General features: G+C 36.4%; 1 protein-coding gene across 5 annotated transcripts in view; it reads right to left on the bottom strand.

The window, feature by feature from the left end:
- Positions 1-22115, bottom strand: part of ZFAND3 (zinc finger AN1-type containing 3) — a 117726-nt gene that overhangs the window by 18789 nt on the left and 76822 nt on the right. For all 5 annotated transcript variants that reach the window (XM_083349349.1, XM_083349350.1, XM_083349351.1 and 2 more), the window contains one exon: positions 7333-7503. In XM_083349349.1, coding sequence (XP_083205475.1) covers positions 7333-7503 — 171 coding nt within the window. The remainder of the gene's footprint in view (positions 1-7332; positions 7504-22115) is intronic.

Here is a 22115-nt window from a genome sequence, read left to right as displayed (position 1 = left end):
TCGGTAAGTTTTTTTGTTGACTGGAGTATAAGCCGAAGTGGAATTTTTCAGCCCAAAAAGTGGGCTGAAAAATTCGGCTTATACTCAAGTATATACGGTATATACCCATTTCAATTATTTATTTTTACCAGTGAAACCAATATAACATCTCAACATTTACAAATATACATTTCTGACATTCAAAAACATAACAAAAACAAATCAGTGACCAATATAGCCACCTTTCTTTGCAAGGACACTCAAAAGCCTGCCATCCATGGATTCTGTCAGTGTTTTGATCTGTTCACCATCAACATTGCGTGCAGCAGCAACCACAGCCTCCCAGACACTGTTCAGAGAGGTGTACTGTTTTCCCTCCTTGTAAATCTCACATTTGATGATGGACCACAGGTTCTCAATGGGGTTCAGATCAGGTGAACAAGGAGGCCATGTCATTAGATTTCCTTCTTTTATACCCTTTCTTGCCAGCCACGCTGTGGAGTACTTGGACGCGTGTGATGGAGCATTGTCCTGCATGAAAATCATGTTTTTCTTGAAGGATGCAGACTTCTTCCTGTACCACTGCTTGAAGAAGGTGTCTTCCAGAAACTGGCAGTAGGACTGGGAGTTGAGCTTGACTCCATCCTCAACCCGAAAAGGCCCCACAAGCTCATCTTTGATGATACCAGCCCAAACCAGTACTCCACCTCCACCTTGCTGGCGTCTGAGTCGGACTGGAGCTCTCTGCCCTTTACCAATCCAGCCACGGGCCCATCCATCTGGCCCATCAAGACTCACTCTCATTTCATCAGTCCATAAAACCTTAGAAAAATCAGTCTTGAGATATTTCTTGGCCCAGTCTTGACGTTTCAGCTTGTGTGTCTTGTTCAGTGGTGGTCGTCTTTCAGCCTTTCTTACCTTGGCCATGTCTCTGAGTATTGCACACCTTGTGCTTTTGGGCACTCCAGTGATGTTGCAGCTCTGAAATATGGCCAAACTGGTGGCAAGTGGCATCTTGGCAGCTGCACGCTTGACTTTTCTCAGTTCATGGGCAGTTATTTTGCGCCTTGGTTTCTCCACACGCTTCTTGCGACCCTGTTGACTATTTGAATGAAACGCTTGATTGTTCGATGATCACGCTTCAGAAGCTTTGCAATTTTAAGAGTGCTGCATCCCTCTGCAAGATATCTCACTATTTTTGACTTTTCTGAGCCTGTCAAGTCCTTCTTTTGACCCATTTTGCCAAAGGAAAGGAAGTTGCCTAATAATTATGCACACCTGATACAGGGTGTTGATGTCATTAGACCACACCCCTTCTCATTACAGAGATGCACATCACCTAATATGCTTAATTGGTAGTAGGCTTTCGAGCCTATACAGCTTGGAGTAAGACAACATGCATAAAGAGGATGATGTGGTCAAAATACTCATTTGCCTAATAATTCTGCACTCCCTGTATATTCTATTTATCATCCTAGTACCTCATCACTAATAAAATATCCTTCATTATCTCAGTCCAACTTCCATATTATAATTTAGAACTATATTCTAATAGATAATTTTAATTTCCCTTATAAATCTAAATCCTAAATATTAAACCAAATAATATCTTTTAAAGTCTCCCCTTGACCCATTAAGTAAAATTTTAGGCTCTTCCATTGTAAATAAAAGAAAGAAAAAACAAAACCATTTTTTAAAGTCTAACTCCGGCTTTCTTTTTGCGCCAACCAGGCTTCCATAGCAGTGCCTTTAAATCCTCAACTCTATCTCCCTTCATTCCTACACATATTATTTGAATCAAAGGAGACCATCCAGTTGTCAATTTTTCAAAGGAACTGGCCCATTTGTAGTCATTAAATTGTTGCTCTAATAGTTCAAATCAGTTCAGTCTGGTCTTCTTCAGTCTGGTCTTCTTCTTCTTCCTGTTTCATCTGGCTTGGGTGAGAGGTCATGTCCAGTGTTGTAGTTGTTGTATAGTTGTCTAGGTTTTCAATACGTTGTAGTTGTAAGTCATTAGAACCCTCCATCTTGGTGTTGTTTTCTTCAGTTTGTGTTGTTTTTTGAATTGCAGGTTCTGTAGTTGAGATCAAGGTTTGGCTATCGAAGTTCTCATTAGATTGCACCTGTTGTTCTTTAGAATCCTCTGTCTTAGTATTAATTTCTTCCTCTTCTGTTGCTTTTTGGATTGTAGATTCATTGGTTGAAATCAGGACTTCATTTTGTAAATTGACGCTGGCACCTTTGTCTTTGAGTCTGGATTTCGTGAGCTCAGTAAATGCAAGGATTGTTTCAAGTATGAGTTTATAGTTAAGTTGTGGATAGTATTCCTCCATTTCTAAGGTGTTTAGAGATAGATATTTAGTGGAGGCTAGTTTTAATAAAAGTCAGTAAATGTCCACCTCCACTATTACTGAGAGTTGTTTTCTTCGCCAGCTGTTTCAAATTCTTATCTTTTAGATAATGTCAAGGACAGCTAGACTGTAGCCAAGTCTCACAGTAAAACTAAATTTCCTTGCTATACCAGGCTTCACTACAAGATGTCCTTATAGCATATAAAATCTTCCAGCTTAACAAATGAATAGTGTAGTAGGTCCCTGTAGGCATAATTTTTTGGGGGGACCTTAAATATCCTAAATCCCCAATTAGGCAGACGCTGCTGTTCCAAAGGAAGTGGGAAGAAATTTTCAAAAAGCTCCCACAAGAAGGAAGTTGGAGAAAAGGGAAAGGTAGGGTCTCACCCAGTTCCTCCGCGTTGGTTTCGTCGTGCTTGTTAGTGCTTTTGGCTGGTACGGCTTAGTGATCGGCCATGTTGATGGCCAATCTTTTCTTCATCGGTCCAGAGGAGCTGCTCCGGATCAAACGGAGGGGCTGCTGCCCCTCCGTGATCAATCGGAGGGCCTCCTCAAGGTCGTCATCCCACCAGGGTGACTTTTGACCCTTTTCAGGGTCTCACAATGGAGAAAAACTGGGCGGGGGGGAGAAGAGCTCTACACGCACGTCCACCAGCGCCGAGAATGCAAACTGGAAGCCTAATTACTCCAGGATTCTTGATTTAAAGTTTAGCCAGTTAAAGACATATAAAATGAAAAGTTGCTTCCACATTTTCTTCCTCAGCCTGAAATGTGCAGAGGTAATTAACAATTCCCCTTGCTTCTTCCAGTTTGCTGTGTGAGAAAATGCAGAACTCGTCTTACAAATTGGTCTTTTGAAAATCAAAGGGAAACTGAATTTGTCTGTGTGAGCACTAGATGAGTTTGTAATTTAATGGAATTTTTAGGAAAGATTTGGGGGCCTGCTTCTCTGACAGCTGCAGGATAGAAGAGTCAGGGTGGCCCTATGACTTTCCTTCTGAGTTTCTTACTTTCTTTTAATTGGCACCTCATTAGAAATTAATGGAAATGACATACTCTGTTCTTTCTGCTCTAGGCACAGCACAGTACAAAAAGAACCATCGCAATTCATAACACATTCAATTTATACAGCAATGGCTCTTAAGAATTATTTATGAGATGTGAATTTTTTGTCAGCAGTTAATAACCCGTACTGAATAGTAGAATAATGTCAGTATACACAAGGAATTCTTTCTTGAAGAAAGACACTTTGAATTTGTATTTTAAGGATCTTGGTGCTGATTCTTTAGTAAAATATTTGGAGTACCCTCTTTCCAAGTCCTACAATCCTTTTAAATGCTCATAATGTAATAGAATAAAAATGCTGATATTCGGATAACTTAAATACTACGTAACAGTGAAAATTGTTTTGAAGGAGAAACAATAATCCTGCACCATTATTACCACCACTGAATTTAAAATAGCAGCAATAATTTAACTAAAATTTCATGCTTCAGATATTTTCAGCAAAGAACAGTATATGAATAATTCTGAAGCATCCTTGACTAGTGGCAGAAGAGGATGATTTAAACTTTGATTCTTTCCTGCCCTGCCCTGTCCTACAAATTACTGCCTGGTGACAAAGGGGGAATTTGGATTAATTTCAGCATTAGAAGAATTCAAAAGAAGGCATTTGGCTAGGTCAGACATAGCCCCAAATGCTTCATGTCTGCAAAAGACCCTTTTGGATCATGGGATTTAAAAAAAAATATTCAATATAATTATAAACTATAAAAAGATAAGTGTGTGTGTGTGTGTGTGTGTGTGTGTGTGTGTGTGTGAGAGAGAGAGAGAGAGAGAGAGAGAGAGAATTGGACTCCAGAATTCCCAAACAGCTTCTATTTTAAAAATGGAGAGTTAATATTTATTACTTCAATGTATACACTCCACCAATTATAAAGTGATTGCCTATCAAGGAATTAAGAAGAAAATGCAAAGTAAAAAAATGCAGATAAACCTCATTTTGCATTTTTTTCTTATAATAGTATGCTATTAGTGAAGTATTAGTTTGCTATTTTAGCACTTTATGCTACTTGGAGAATACTAGCTAACTATTTGTTACTACTCTTGAATGCAATTTGTACTACTAAACTGAAATAAAACCTAAAGGAAAAGGAGTACATGTGCACAAATGCTACTGTTTTTAACTGTAAAAAATGCAAACAATATAAACACAGAACCAATATACTTTACTATGAAATAACTGAGGTGTTTAAAGATTTTCAGTTAAGACATCAGGTTAGAAACCAAAAGTTCATGAGTTCTAGTCCCTGTCTTAAGCACAGAGCCAACTGGTTGAGCTTGAGCCAATTGCTGGCTTAAGAAGAGGCAAACCTCTTCTGAAAACCTTTCCAAGAAAATTTGTTGATTTATCCAGGCAATCACCAGGAAACAAAAACTGACTCAAAGGCACAAAATAAATAAACAAACAAATAAAATTACCCATTTTAGGTGAATGTGACAAGCATTACTAGAGTCAAAATATGTTTTTTACAAATTGGGAAAACAATTACTAATAGCCTTAAAAAGTAAAAACAGTGATAAAACGTACATTGTAGAATAGTATAAATGTTTCTAGAGTTACTGGGTATGACAGAGTAGTTCAGAATTAATTAGAAACAAAATTTCAGTCTCCAATTATACTGAGATTTGCACTATTCACATGGATAAACTCATGTTATCTCTCATAGCTACTGTAAAAGAACTTGTGTTCTGCAAGAGATAAAGAAAATATATTCTAAAGCAGGTGAGTAGCATTTCAAATAGAAAAAACAGCAATGCCTGTATTTGATTTATTTTAACTATATGGCTGGACTTTCAAAAGTGACATATATTTGTATTAATATATTTTAATATATTAAACATATTTGCTACTTTGCTAATCTTAATATTAAACATCTTCTTAAAAATTATTAAATCTCTATATACCAATTATTATGAATGGGACTTATGCCTCCAAATCCTTATGTAGCAGTATGAAGATTTTTAAATATTTATAGGATTAAAATTAGTCATTTTTCAGTAGACCTGACATAACTAGCATTTTCTAGTATTATCTCTAAATGCAACAACAGGCTTAAAACAGAAATGGCAATCACCCCCTTAAGGAATTCATCTTTTTAAAGAATGAATACATTAAATACAAAAAAGTTGTAGGAGGTAGATACATTTCCTCATATGAATTCAAGAGACAGATACCAAACATAAATATTAAGCACAACAGAAATATATCCAACCACTATTACCACAGCCCCATTGAAGCATTATATTGCACAGGTGAGGACGTCCCCCTAACAAAAAAGATCAGATGTGAAAATATTTGGATACTAAGATCTTTAATAATTAAATTGGAGAAGTAGGCTTTACATTTTTTAAAAAAATACCTAGCAAATGGCTCCTTTATAGAGGAGTACATTGAAAAAGGTAGATATCACAAATGCTTCTCTGAAAAAGGGATGCCCCCTTTTTTCTTTCCAACTGGCCCTCCCTTGAAGTTCTCTTTCTCCTACAATATCACACACACACACACACACACACACACCATCTTCTATAACATTATATCATTTGAGAAAAATCTTTCAACCAACCTAGTACCAGTAGTAGTCTCTGGAGACAGCCCCAGAGAAAAGCAGTCAGAGAATTCTGCTGGCTCCTCTCCAGCATCAATGTAGCTTTGCTAGGCAATTGGATTCAACCAAGCAAATGAACATTATTTTTTAACCTAATTGGGTTAATTCAAAAGCTAAGGGCACTGTTAATTAAGCTATCAGACTTTGAATATTTTCAAGCACAACTATATTCACCTTTCTTTTATTAAGACAAATTTTATGTCTAGAATGCTTCAGTATCACCAAGTGTCCTTAATCAAACTCTGACAAATGTACTAATAGAACAATAAATATCTCACTCACATTTAAGCAGTTTTTATTGTTCTAGTTTGCATTTTACCAAGGAGATCCAAGAAAAACATTTTAAAGAGTCCTGTGAGTAGTAAATGTTAAGCAGGTATGTGGTCAACAGCTTATTTATCCCCTTAAAGTATGTAGATACATGTGACACTTTCTCAGCTGTAGCATAGTCTGGTCATTCTGAATCTTGAACATACAGAGTAGCTCTACTAATATATATTATGTTTCATGAACAAATAATGGTGTTTGGTTCCAGTTCTATGACAGAGTATAACAAGTTACAGGTGCAAGATGAATAAATATTGAAAAAATAAAATATGCAATACAAATTGCTATGAAGGAAGTTAATATAATGTTCCGATGGTATGAATTATCCCTAGTTTCACTGATAATTCACTGTACTTGATCATCCCCATTTCAGTGAAGAAGCAGGATGCCATGGAGTACTTCACAGAGATTCTGTGATTTATACTCTGCATGGACAAATAATTACAAGAAATTTTTAGAGGGAGGCTCAGGTTGATGCAGTGGAACTTTATATGTATGATGACCCTCTGGGTTGGACATAAGATTTTTAAAACTACTGTACAAAAGGCTTATGGAAGAGATTTTAGCTCAGGGAAATAATACATGCTTTGTATTCACAAAATTCCAGATCTAATATCTAGAATGGCTGAAAAATGTCAGTCTGAAACCCTGAAAGATGTTATCAGAACAATAATGATGTAGAATAGATGGCCTTTGAAAAAAGGCAGCTTGATATGACTGCTATATCTATGACAGAAGAGGATACTCAGAACTGTCACTCAAAATAAGACGCTTTAATAGTTTGCTAAATCTAAATAGCTACCGCATAAGTAAAACAAATCTATAATCTCCCTGTTTAAATACAAAATATTATTACAGTAATAAGGTTGACCTTGTCAGATTTAATCCACTAAAGTTATCGCAAGGTTTTGCTATTGTTTCTTTGCCACTACAATGTAGCTCAGATTATTCCTCACCGGGTGGGACATTAAAAGAAAATTAATTCAAATCTGTCTGTCAGTCCTTACCACAGCGACATGATCCCAGCTCTTGCTGTACCAGCTCCAATTTTGTTTGGCACTGGAAACACCTGCGCCTGCTCTTCTGTTTTGAACGGCTAATTTCTTCAGATCTATCGTGACCGTCCTCAAGTAACCGTCGCCGCTTCTCCGGAGAAGGCTCGCTCTCCACCTGTGACTCTGTTAGTTTGGGGAAACATTGGTAATGAGGCATTAGTGGGAGTTCTACTTCAGCCATAGCTGTCATTAATTGTGTACAACTTGAAAAATACAAATGCTCCATTCTTTTTGGGTTTGCATGTACTTTTTGAAACATAAAAAGTAGAAAACAGAAAACTTTGCGTCTCATAAGTTCGGAAACCAAATGCAAAACAAATTAGCCACTGACTGGATATGACACATAGAGAAATGCATTAATCAAACAACTACAGCCTTTGTTTATAGATTCTCACATACAATCTCATTTCCACTGTCCCCATGCAAACCAATGTTGCATTTGATGAAAAACAAGCAGAGAACAATTTTTAGGGCACAGTGTATTTTAGCTGTAGCTTCAATAACCAAACAAAAACATATGAAAGCATTATACTGTGCTTCTCCTTACTTTGAGGATAACAATTAAAATGTAAATGATTATACAAAGGCAAGAAAAACCAAACACAACATCCATAGGCTGTTGCTTATCTAAAAGTCTCAAAGGTCTCCTTAAAACTTGTCATCAATTACTATGTGTTTTAAAAACCGTATTTGTAGTCTTTATGTCAGGGGTGTCAAACTGCCAGCCAGCGGGCTGGATGCGTCATCTGGAAACTGCGCCTACCCCATTGCCAGCAATGGAGAAAAAGTTCCAATAGGTTGTGTGACATCACGTGACGTCACGAGGTTGACATGTCTGTTTTATGTAATAAGAAAATAAGCTGGAAAACACATTTCTTTGCAAAACTGACTGAAAGATGATTAGTATATAATCAGAATACAATAAGGAAGCATTTTCAAACTTACTATTCTCTCATTCTCTCTCTCATGCATACATCTTGCCATTTCTACTATAGTGAAACATGTGAGCAAATAAAATAATTTTAACAAAGTAGGTGTTCCTTTTGTCTATGTTCAGAAGAGATAATTGATACAGTCTTACTCTTTGGGGGCGGGAGGAAGGAACTATATTCTATAAGCTAAATTTAATGGATCTCTAGTTTTTCCAGTTTTGCTACTGGAAATAAATCTACTCTAAAATAACACTGAATTAGTGGGTGCTCCTTCATTCTGTTTCCAAGAGGAAAAAACAGATATTACTATGACACATACTCAATTCTACCAGTTTCCAGGCTCTCATTCAACAATACTATGATTAAGACAAAATCTTTTACAGAAAATTCAGCGGTATCAAGAAAAATATTGGGTGAAATAAAATTAGAAACATCCCAAATCAATATTACTAGATTTACATGTTTTACAACACTGTTAAAGAAAAAAGCGGGAGACTTCCGGTCTTGCGTGGTAGTGACTGGTCTTGCGCTTGCAGACCAACGCACCCCTGCAGCTAATTTTCGTCCTGCCTGGAGACCCTAATGGGTCCAAGCCATCCCGGAGAGGCAGTGAAGAAAGAAGGGTGCCCCAGCGACTCTGGAATGATGGCAGTTGGGGAAAGCCTTCTAACCCGACAGGAGAAAGGCTGTATTTCACCGATCAGCCCAAGCTACTTACAACTGAGGTCCAAAGGAACTAACCAGCACAACAGTAAACAGCATACTTGAAATTGGGTGAGGAATCTGATTTTCCCTTTTCTATTCTACACTTAATTTCCTGGAAAAAATCCCCAAGAAGCAAAATACCTCTGAAAGTAAAGGAGGGGGACTTCCGCCCCACCCTTATACTAACGGAAGTGGCAAATTAAAATTTCCATGGAGGATCAAAATATATGGTAGTGAAATAAATTTATAAACTTGAAAGCTAAAATTTAACTTTGGACAAGTTTAAAATTGTTGAATGGTTAAGACTCTCATTTTAAAGACCATTGTTCATATTGAAAACTAAATAGATGCTGACACCTAGTGGTAGGTGAAGATTATGACAGTTATGATCTCCATAGAGAACTTGCCAAAACCTGGGAAAAGCTAATCTGTGTTTGTGACCTTCAAAGCTTTAATAACAAAGAACAGCTGTGACAAAAAAAAGACAACAATCTGGACTGCAAACAAAAAGAGAATTATAAACTTTAGAAAAAAAATCTTTTTGAACTTTTTGGATTACAAGTATCTATTTAACCAGGATTCTAAAGCTATTTGTAGATAAGAAGGAAAACTTCAACTTTTGGCCATCATGGATCAGAGACGTGTAAACAGAACACACCAAGAAAACATAAATAGCTCTCAGGAGGAGATATATAGTATATTGCAATTAATTCAAATAACACTGAGTTCAAATCACAAAGAAATCCAAAATAAATTTTAAAATATAAATCAAACTATTTCTAAGTTAACTCCACAACAAAAAACTTCCAGGAAACAACAACAGAGAAGGAGCAGACAAAACAAATAAGTGGATATAAAATTGAAAATAGAGACTCAAAGACAAAGCAAAGCAAGAAAACATGATTTAATCCTAATGGGGAAAAAATTACAAATGGAAAAAACAACTCATCCCTTAAGACTATAAAATGAATCTGAGGTCAAAAAACAGATTGGATAAAATGGAATGTAGAGATGTTGAAAACATCAGAGAGAAAGGAAGTGATAAGAGAAGCAAAGAAGGAGAAAAAGAAAAAGATTTTCAAGAAACATGGAAAGGCAAAAGCCTCATATACACTTTATTCGATTTACTTCTTATACATACAGCAACAGTCATGAATATATGGAAAAACTCTTTGATTCAGCAAAACACATTGATCAAGAAAGATACTGGTCAAAGGAGAAAGATTAAAGTGAAAATTAAGAAAATAGATGATGGAATCTACCAGAGAGAATATTTAAAAAAGAAACATTTGTTTGAATATGGTTAAAGAAATAGAAAAGATTTTGAATACATATGTCATTCTAAGAGGGATGAATTCCTTAAATAATAATATATGCTTCCCCCCCTTTTTATTTTATTTCTTGATATAAGTAATATAATACTGTTAAAATAAAAAAGGAAAAATGTTTTGAATAAGAGTTAAAGGATTAGATGACTGGACACATTAAATGGAATATTTAAAGATTAAATATATTTTCAATTATGGTTAAAAAGAATAAGAAATTTTAGGAATGAATATATATTAGCTTAGGAGGAATATATATATTTTAAGTAGCATTTTACTTTGTATGTTTCTTTACTCCTGTTCTCTTTTCCTTTTGTTTACTGTTTTTACCTATTCCTTAAGAAATGTAAAAGTGTTGAGATGGTTTATATGGGAAAAATGGATTTAAATCTTTAAATGTAATTAACTGTTCAAAAAATCTTACCCTGCAAGAATACTTTGAACTTTATGGGAGAAACAAATCTAAATAAGGACTGTAACAAGATATAAGATGAGGCAACCAGAATGATTAGATAGAAAAGAAATATTATATTGATATGATAATTATTTCTAGGAATATTGGGGAAAAATCATATGTAACTGTTACTTATCAAAATAATAAGAACTGTATTAATTCAAGGTTTGCAAAGAAGACATTTTGAGGAAAAGAGGAAATCAACTAAATATACTATGGGGATTATGGATTATAGAAACCAATTGTTAATATTTTTCTTTACAAATGTAAACCCAGAAAACACACTGTTTACCAACTATTAAGTGATTTATGTTTTAAAAAAATCAATAAAATATATGGGGGGAAAAAGAAAAAAGTGGATAAAATGATGGTTTTATTACTTGACCCAGTTTATGGTCTTAATAATAGAGATTCTGATTAAGCACACTACTTCTAAAACAGTGTACAGATCACACTGTAAGTAGATAAGTAGATAGGTACTGATTTACAGGTGAAACTCAAAAAATTAGAATATCGTGCAAAAGTTCATTTATTTCAGTAATGCAACTTAAAAGGGGAAACTAATATATGAGATAGACTCATTACATGCAAAGCAAGATAGTTCAAGCCGTGATTTGTCATAATTGTGATGATTATGGTGTACAGCTAATGAAAACCCCAAATCCACAATCTCAGAAAATTAGAATATTGTGAAAAGGTGCAATATTCTAGGCTTGAAGTGTCCCACTCTAATCAGCTAATTAAGCCATAACACCTGCAAAGGATTCCTGAGCCTTTAAATGGTCTCTCAGTCTGGTTCAGTAGGAATCACAATCATGGGGAAGACTGCTGACCTGACAGTTGTGCAGAAAACCATCACTGACACCCTCCATAAGGAGGGAAAGCCTCAAAAGGTAATTGCAAAAGAAGTTGGATGTTCCCAAAGTGCTGTATCAAAGCACATTAATAGAAAGTTATGTGGAAGGGAAAAGTGTGGAAGAAAAAGGTGCACAAGCAGCAGGGATGACCGCAGCCTGAAGAGGATTGTCAGGAAAAGGCCATTCAAAAGTGTTGGGGACTTTCACAAGGAGTGGACTGAGGCTGGAGTCAGTGCATCAAGAGCCACCACACACAGACGGATCCTGGACATGGGCTTCAAATGTCGTATTCTTCTTATCAAGCTGCTCCCGCACCACAAACAATGTCAGAAGCGTCTTACCTGGGCTAAAGAAAAACAGACCTGGTCTGTTGCTCAGTGGTCCAAAGTCCTCTTTTCTGATGAGAGCAACTTTTGCATCTCATTTGGAAACCAAGGACCCAGAGTCTGGAGGAAGAATGGAGAGGCACACACTGCAAGATGATTGAAGTCCACTGTGAAGTTTTCACAGTCTGTGTTGATTTGGGGAGCCATGCCATCTGCTGGTGTTGGTCCACTGTGCTTCATTAAGTCCAGGGTCAACGCAGCCGTCTACCAGGAGATTTTGGAGCACTTCATGCTTCCTTCCGCAGACAAGCTTTATGGGGATGCTGACTTCATTTTCCAGCAGGACTTGGCACCTGCCCACACTGCCAAAAGCACCAAAACCTGGTTCAATGACCGTGGGATTACTGTGCTTGATTGGCCAGCAAACTCGCCTGACCTGAACCCCATAGAGAATCTATGGGGCATTGTCAAGAGAAAGATGAGAGACATGAGACCGAACAATGCAGAAGAGCTGAAGGCCGCTATTGAAGCATCCTGGTCTTCCATAACACCTCAGCAGTGCCACAGGCTGATAGCTTCCATGCCATGCCGCATTGAGGCAGTAATTGCTGCAAAAGGGGCCCAAACCAACTACTGAGTACATATGCATGCTTATACTTTTCAGAGGTCCGATATTGTTCTATGTACACTTGTTTTATTGATTGCATGTAATATTCTAATTTTCTGAGATTGTGGATTTGGGGTTTTCATGAGCTGTACGCCATAATCATCACAATTATGACAAATCACGGCTTGAACTATCTTGCTTTGCATGTAATGAGTCTATCTCATATATTAGTTTCCCCTTTTAAGTTGCATTACTGAAATAAATGAACTTTTGCACAATATTCTAATTTTTTGAGTTTCACCTGTATAAAGTTATAAAGGGCTCAGAAACTTTCTCTCAATACTGTAATTTTTATGGCACCAGCATTATCTAATGTTAGGTAAGAAATATTAAAAAGTTTTATTTCTCTATCTTTGTAGCAACAAATACTGAGTGAACTATAAATAACATTATTCTTCTAATTCCAACTAAGAACCTAAACATTAAATATTTACAGGAGCTTGTTTGCAGTTTTGGGGTAAACAATTTTTGCAGGTATATGTAATACATTGTTTATTACATAAAACTGGGTTTGATCAGAGAAAATAATAAGAGTCTAACGCCGTGGTGGTGAACCTATGGCACACATGCCACAGGTGGCAGGGAGAGACCTCTCTGTGGGCATGCGCGCCATCGCCACAGTCCTAGGTCTTCAGCTGGGTTTTATAAAACCGTTTTGCTTTAGGCCTCTGCCGCTGTGTGCAAAAAAAAGAAGGTTCAATCAATCAATCAATTTCAACCTCTTGCAGGGGAAAAAAGATCTCGCAAAGTTGGAATTGATTGAACTTTTTAGTCCCACCCAGTCTGCTATTACCACTGCAGCCATGCCCACCCAATGGGCCACATCCACCCAATTGGCCATACTCGCCCAATTGGCCACACCCACCCAATGGGCCATACCCACCCGGCACCCGACGATGCATAAGTGGGATTTGGGTTGCAGTTTGGGCACTCTGTCTCTAAAAGCTTCACCACCACTGCTCTAACAAGTCCCATGAATTACATGCTTTTTTCATGTCGCAAGAGAGTCCATTTCACCAATCTTTTTTGTTTTAAAAGAAATCCATCCATCCAACTTCTTCAAGAGCCATACAACAAAAAGATTAGAAGATTGTAACTAGGTTCCTTCCATTCATGGTTCACAAATTTCTACTTATACATAAATACAAATGAATTTCATTTTACTGTTATTATTTCATTTTACTGATGGCTGTTTCAAGTCAGAACTGCAACATTTAGTCATAGGTTTTCTATAATATGGCCCTTTCATTTTATTTCACGCAAGGGAAGACCTGTAGTTTGGGAGAAATTGAGGATAAGAAACCTTTTTTTTCCTTCTGGCTTCAGGTTTTTAAAAAAAATTTTCAGAGAGGTTTTATAATTAGACAAGACATAAAAATACAAAAATACACATACATACATTTTTATGATATCACTGCTTCAAGAAAAAAAATGCCTTTACTGTTATCCAGTGCCTTGGTACATTTTTATCTGGGGCGCACCAGATATAAAATGATTCTAATTTTTGAGTTTTTCGAAAACTCATCCAAAACCCCAGAGGGGAAGGAGGGGATAAGTTGTTGGTGGAGAAACTCTGGTTTTGGGGAAAGGAATGGGTAGAAGACCCTCAAAAAATTCTTTTCCCAATGGAGAAGCAGTAGGTGATCAGCTGAGCAAGACAAGACCAAGCCATGATGAGCACTCTTGTCAAGCCCAAAAATGGAGACAGAAAGAAAGGGGGAGGGAGAGGTACAGGGAGCTAATCCTTGGGAGGCAGACTTAGGAGGAAAACTGATACCAAATGAACATCAGTTTTATGATGGAAGTTGCCAGGGTTGAGGTGGGAAGCTACTCAAATCAAATTAAATTAAATCTCTGTTGTATATACCTTCACAGTAAAAAGCATTAAAAAATTCCACTGTTTTGTTTTCTCTTAAGTCCACTGGAGTTGGGCAGCCAATATATTTTTTTAAAAAACCCTCCCTTCTCACCCTGTTGATATGTATTTTCCTCCATGTCAATAGACTTGGCCCAGTTCCTCCAAATAACCTCAAATTCTATGGGAGAGATATGTCATTGGATTGGGGACAATGCAAAAGTGCAAGATTGCAAGAAAAGTCTCCCCAAGTTATGTTGGTGATGGAATCTAGAAAACTTTAATAAAATATTTTTTTTTCATTTAGGAATATCAATTGAGAAAACTTTATATGGTCTTCTGACTGGTCAGCTGTCTTCAAACTTCCAACTGACACTATACCAGTTTGCATTTTTTGTCTTCTTTTATGCCTTTTAGAATGTCTTGGTAAACTTTGATTATACAGGTTTATTGATTTATTTGCTTGATTGTTGGTATAGTATACTCATGTGCAATCTGAAGGTAAAGAGCAAAGCATAAAATTTAAAAATAAATGAATAAAAAAAGATGCCTAGTAAGGTATGGAGATAGAAACACCGTGACTACTTGTAATCTCAATATAGGTATGGCAAAAATAAGGATTTATATAAATTAGGAATGCAGGCTCTTCTACTTATAGATGCTTGAAAAGGAGGAAATATTCAGAATTGTTCTTCTTAGGAAAACTAGTAGAATACAAACAAGAATATGTAAATAAAGAGGACAAAAACAAAACAAAACAAAAAATCAACCCATTATTGGGGAAGGAAAAAATCCTTATACTTGTTCATTCCCAGGAAAATCTTATAGTTAGTTTAATCTCTGACATGACAGCATTTGAGGCATATCACAGGATAATTTTTATTATAAAAGACATATAGCCTGAGAGATTGGCATTTCTGATCCCAATTGACTGTGCAAACATCAGTAAGGGCAGTAGCTATTTTTGAAAAAGGAATTTTAGTCATCAAAATAAAACTATTATGAATTTTCTGTAGCAAGTATAGACTGCAGAAGAAAAATATTAATGGTAATTAAAGAAGCTAGAATTCAGAAGCAAAAAGTAGCTACAGTTTGATATATTAGCAGCCCTAGAATAATAGGACATAGTAAAAAAAGCACGAAGGTACTCTTGTTTCACAATCACAATTGGGACCTGCAACTCAATTGCTAAGTGATATAGTTGCTAAATGAAAAATCACATGACCATGAATGTGCTTACAATTTTATTTCAGCTTTGTTCCCCCCCCTTTGGAATGTTCATCCCAATGAAATGATAAAGAGCAAGAAGAGAATTAAGTTTGTATTAGTTATACCAGAGGTCCCCAAACTTTAGGGCACCAAGAACTGGTTACGTGGAGAGAAGTTTTTCTGCAGACCAGAGGGGTGTGTGGTTTTGTGTGCTGCCTGCATCCCGCAGATGGGGCTTTGCTTGTCTGTGCAGCCCACTTGCTGGAATGCCATGCCCCAGTACGGTCCACCGATTAGGGGTTGGGGACACCTGAGTTATACAATCCAGTAATAGTATTTACAATATATTACATTATTTACTGTTATAATACAATAAAATACAAGAGAGTAAGCAGGCACACAATGGGGAATACAGATGAAAAGGAATGTGCTAGCACAAGCTGCCTAGAAGGCTGATGGCTCTGAGCCCCCAAGTTATTTAGGAAATGCACATTTTAGGTATGAAAAGGATTAAAATCTTGTCATCACAGGCAGCAGCTGTGAGCTAGCTAATTAAGGTCACAGAAATGACCTTTTAGGGCAGACATGTCAAACTCGTGACGTCACGCAACTTATCAGGACAGTTTTGCCATTGCCGGCAGATGTGTCCGGCCTGCAGACCGGCAGTTTGACACCCCTGTTTTAGGGGAACTACCCTAAGTCTGTATTTTCTTCTGTTGAATGAAGTAACTTGTTGCATCTGTAGGTATATCTATCCTTGTGTGTGCACTAAGTAGCACAAGATGAGCACATATGTTTTACTCTGGGACATGTAACGAAACATGGGAGTTAAAGGGCCTAGAAAGGAGCAGCCAGTATTCCCACCAGCAGCCCAACAGAGTTTCTCATAGGGATATACTTGAGAAATGTTTTCTGAACAATTTTCTCCACAACTCCATGAAGGATTTCGCTTATTTTTGATTCATTCCATTTTGTTTTTGGAGAGCTATCCAGCTGGTGGACAGAAAGATGGAGAGGGTTCTGATACCCTCCCCTTTTTTAGCATTCTCTTAGGATAGATTTTTTTTTAAAAAAAAACTGTTTTATAAATGTCAGTAATTACAAACATACCATGACCATTTTATAGAAGTTATGATCTAGTTATCTGCTATGGCTATGTAGCAACTGAAAGTTATGCATGAGAAATTATATTAATATCTCTGATATTTCCAGGTTCCACTATTTCCTATTATCTCTTACAGTTCATCTGTATTATGAACATATCTGGTTCTTTTCCTATGAAGAACTAGAAACCTGCATTTTAAATAAACTCGGAGATTATAGTTAATAATATTTTGAACTACTTGTGCAATGAGAAAGGCTACACCAGTAAAGTATGGCAGCTTTACAAGGAAAGGTTTGCATAGATTTTTTAGCTAGTTCCTAAAGAAGTATTTTGTATTTTGTATAGTTCTATTTTTGTAGTATCTTATTTATATTGTTTTAGCTTTTAATATTGTAAACCACCCAGATCTACCCTGTGGTAAGATGGGTGGCCAAAAAAAATTAATAAATAAAATAAAATAAATACTCATAAAGTGATGTTACTGAATATGAATATGCAACACAATACTATTGACTTAAAATACCTCAGTAAAAGAGCTTAAAAACAGCTGAAGAAATGATATACTAAGAAAGTGGGTATACAAAACAAGACTATGCAAAATAAAAAAAAAAATCAAAAGAAAAAATGAAGTAAAGACATTTAATCTAGTACAACTGAAAAGCAAAGGATGTGACCTTTAAAGCTTCAGTATTTGTTGCAGCATGCTTACTGAGATATTATGATTAAACCAGCAATGTAGCTGAATTTCAATTTCATACTCGGAGATGCTAATATTAGCCTAATCCTGGCTAAAATTTAATTTTATGCCAGTGCTATCTATCTGTCTATCTATCATCATAAGTGCTATCATGCCACTTCAGTCTTCTGACTCTTGAGGCTTATAGTACAACATGCATCATATAACATTAATTACCAAAATTAACATATAGATCAAAATCTAAATGTAATGGACATAAAAATTATGGCAATTGATATAAAAACACATAGTTTGGATTTACAGCCCACATAATTTCCCATAAAATTCACTTAAGTGCTAGAGTTTCACATACAATGCCCACGTGGCACTATATCCTCTGAATTTTCCCTATTACCAACAATCATGTCCAATGACCTAATCATTACATGTTTTTTTTCCATTTAGGGTAATGTATGGTTTGCCAAAAAGGAAATTGCAAGCTTCCAGAAGCATTTTCTTTTTCCCAGAAATAAATAAATTATGTTTAAGGAAAATCCTAAAAAGCAAAAGCAGAGGAAAAGGGGGGATCCCATTTATACCTGTCGATCTTCAAATTGGGGAGATGGGCAACAACTCCATTTTCCTGAAGCCTTCACTACAACATCCCAAAATAATTCATGTTTGCTAGCACAAAGGTAATACTATTTTCAGTTTTCCTCTACTGTACATCCAAATCTCCTAGCAGACATTCAGTTACACTGCAATCTTCACCTTGGGAGTGAGATTAATTGTGAATCATAGGGCTGTACATCTAGTTTATTTTGATACTTCTAATTTTTTTCTTTTTTTCCTCACATTTTTTCAATTCTTAACACCTTGGAAAAGATAAACGTTTGTTCATTATATTGTGACTGTTTGTCTAGTCCTAGTTTACTACTGCCCAACTCTGGCTTCTGTAGCTTTTCTCTCTTTTTATTTTTTTATTTACAGAACAATTTGATTCCATATTAGTCATTGTGAACATTCAAAAATACAAGTATTGTTCATTCTATGTTATCTATGTAGTTTTGTGTGGGCGGTCATGTTTCTTCTAAATTATGTACTTTTTAAAATACTGTAAGCCTCTCAGACTCTTTTTGAAATTGGGCAGCCATTAAAACCCCTAACTTCCTAAAATGTGCTCCCTTTCTAAGCTCAAATTACATACAATCCTCTCTTTAAAAAGACTTGTCTAATCTTGCTATATCTATATGTATAATGTTTCCATAATCCTTAGCTAGATTCCTGGGTGATACCTGTGTACACAGTATTATCCAATTAACTCCACCTGTCAGCAAAACGTCTACAATTAGCAGAAAGGGCACATGAGAGATTATTGCACACATTCTCAATATCCGTTAGGGTGAACTGAAATAAACTTTTAAGCAGATGTTAGAGAAACGTAGAGGGTGAAGAGAAAGGCAGTTAAGAAAAAACCCCTATCATGTGGGTCCAGATGTGTGCACAAAACATATTCTATCTATAAAGAGGATACAACTCCTGTGATCTAATCCAATGTATAAGCCAACTTTCCATCTTTTGGGTAAAATCTAGTTCTTCTGCCCCCCCCCCATGTATGAAAATAAGAAAGAGAAGCGCAACTAATATTGGAAACAGCCAGCAAGATGGAACATTTCATCAACATCCATCATGCTATCTTGATCCATTATCATGTCCTAGCATCAAATAGTCTTTGCTGTGTCAGTGTAAGTCCCAAACACTTTATCCTGTTTATAATTGCTGATGAGCAGTAATAAGGTTTCTATGCCTCAGCTCCTGTACGTTCCACTTCAGTGCCTACCTATTAGGTAATAACTTTTATTTACAGCTTTGCTTCATGTGCCATTCCATTAGTACAACTGAGAACTGAGCAGCCGAAGAAAAAAATGTGTCATTAATGGGTACTGTCAATGACAGGACTGATGATGTACATTACATTATTGTACTATTACTCCATGTCTAATAGTGAAGATAGGGATAGCTGGATTTGTAACATAGTGGCCTCCATCAGTCAAATACTAAAAAGTTACTTAAACAGCACCTTAAAGATCAACTAAACAAGACTTGGTTGTTTTTCTTTCTTTCTTTTTGAAGTTAACTTGTGTTTTTAAATAAAAGCAAGAGTTTTAGTATTGCAGAGCAATAGACTATCTAAATAATAATATGACCAGAACTGTTTGCTCTTATTGGTTTTGTGTAATAAAATGGGAACAGTAAAAGTTTAAGCATATGGTTAATTTCAATAAACTAATCAATGAATTTGATATTTCCTTTATATTTATTTCCCAAACTTCAAAGCAAAAGATCACCTTCAGAAGTGTTAAAGGTTCTATCACTGCTTCTGCCCTCAATCTAGATCAGGGGTGTCAAACTGCCGGCCCATGGGCCAGATGCGTCATCAGGAAACCGTGTCCACCCCATTGCCAGCAATGGAGAAAAAGCTTCGATACGTCACGCGATGTCATGAATTTGACATGTCTGATCTAGATAAATACTACAGGTAGTCCTCAACTTACAACAGTTCATTTAGCGACCATTTGAAATTACAACGGCACTTAAAAAAACTACTTATGACCATTTTTCACACTTATGACTACTGCAGCATCCCCATGGTCACATGATTTACATTTGGATGCTTGATAACTGATTCGTATTTAAGACAGTTGCAGTGTCCCAGGGTCATGCGATCATCTTTTGCAATCTTCTGACAAGCAAAGTCAATGGGGAAGCCAGATTCACTTAACAACTGGGTTACTAATTTAACAACTATAGTGATTCACTTAACAACTGTGGCAAACAAGGATGTGAAATGGGGCAAAACTCACTTAACAAATTTCTCCCTTAGTAACATAAATTCTGGGCTCAATTGTGGTCGTACATTGAGGACTACCTGTACTTAATAAAGGATAATTATTATGGAATTGTAACTTCTGCGCTTTCTATAGGTAATCCTTGCTAACAATCATAAATGGGTTAACTGGAAACTGGAAATTCCATTGCTAAGTGAAGTGGTCATTAGGTAAAACATCACATGACCACACTGCTTAGTGACAGTGGCTCAGGCAGTCCTAGTTGTGGTTATTAGGTGAAGACCATCCTGTAGGTGAGGACCTCACGCTTCTCCTGCTCTATACAAACACTGGCTTTGTCACACTGCCTCCTTCCCAGCTGAGCCTGGCAAACTCCTTTCCAAAAATGAGGCTCTGCCACCTTGCCACCCTTTGCCTCTGCTTAAACTGCCACATGCACTCCACCATTTTCTATGCCTGCTTCCTGCAGCTGACCTTACGATATCTATATTAACAGCAATGGATAATCACTGCTTTCTGCCACATCATGATGGTTGATGTCAGTTACCATTATTTGTATTTAGTTTGGAAGAGCTGTTTATTTATTTGTTTATATCCTGCCTTTATTATTTTTACAAATAACTCAAGGCAGCAAACATATCCAATGGACCTTCCTATTTTGCTAACAGCCTTATGAGGGTGAGATGGGCTGAGAGAGTATGACTGGCCCAGGGTCACCCAGTTGGCTTTCATGGTCATGGCAGAGCTTGGCGGAACTCATGGTCTCCCGTTTACTAGTCTGTGCCTTAATTCCAGACTAAATTGGCTCTATATATCTTCTTTATATATTGCCACAATCCTTATGGACTTAAAGCAATTCAGTCTCATGAATCCCAAATGAAATAAAAATATGACATATTGATTTTATTTTTGTACAGTGATTGTTACACCTTCCCCTATGACCCCAAATAAACAAGTTTAAGTTCCAGCACTACTTAAAAACTAGAAAATCCCAGGGAATCTGTATTGAGTTTCAATGTTAACGCAATATTTCCTTGAAATGCCTTAGAATACTAAAGATCCTAATGCCTTTGAAAAGAATATACTAAATTTACTATTTTGAAATAGTACAGACACTCTGACATTAATACAGATGTTTCACAAAGCTGTATTTAGGGATTTCTCATTTTCACCACTTATAGGATGATACAGTGTTTATCAAAGAAATGGGGTTTAAAGTGCTTTTAAAATGAACATTTAGGGATTTTTCCCCCCTCACGGGATACTGTCATGAATTATATGAACTGCCTCAGAATAGCTGCTGTACATTGTCTTATCAACATAATTAAGCTATTATTAGATTTTTATACTATTTTTTTTATATATAACTCCGAGTGGTGAACATACCTAATGCATCTATCCTCTTATTTTCCTCACAATATCCCTGTGAGATGGGTTGGGGCTGAAAGAGAATGGCTGACCCAAAATCACGCTTCCCAACCCCAATCGACTTCATATTTTGTTGAAGTCTGAGCATAGTTTGTATTCTATATTTTTTAAAAAAATGTCTCTATATTATACATAAACAAATGTCGTGAATGTAATTCTATGTGATTGTTGACTGAAGGTTACTTGCTGGGTTTCAACATTTTTTTTAACGGAGATATCTATCACAGCAGCTGTAATCATGTATCCCTTTGATCTTGACAAAACTACACTGGGATGGTCTTGGTTAATACTTGGATAAGAAATTGAAACGTTTTTACAATGGGAAATCAAAAAACATTCCGAAAGAA

Source organism: Vipera ursinii, assembly GCF_947247035.1.
Source record: "Vipera ursinii genome assembly, chromosome: 1".
Classification (NCBI taxonomy): Eukaryota; Metazoa; Chordata; class Lepidosauria; order Squamata; family Viperidae; genus Vipera; species Vipera ursinii.
Note: the sequence above shows the minus strand (reverse complement) of the source record. Positions and strands in the feature narration are given on the sequence as shown.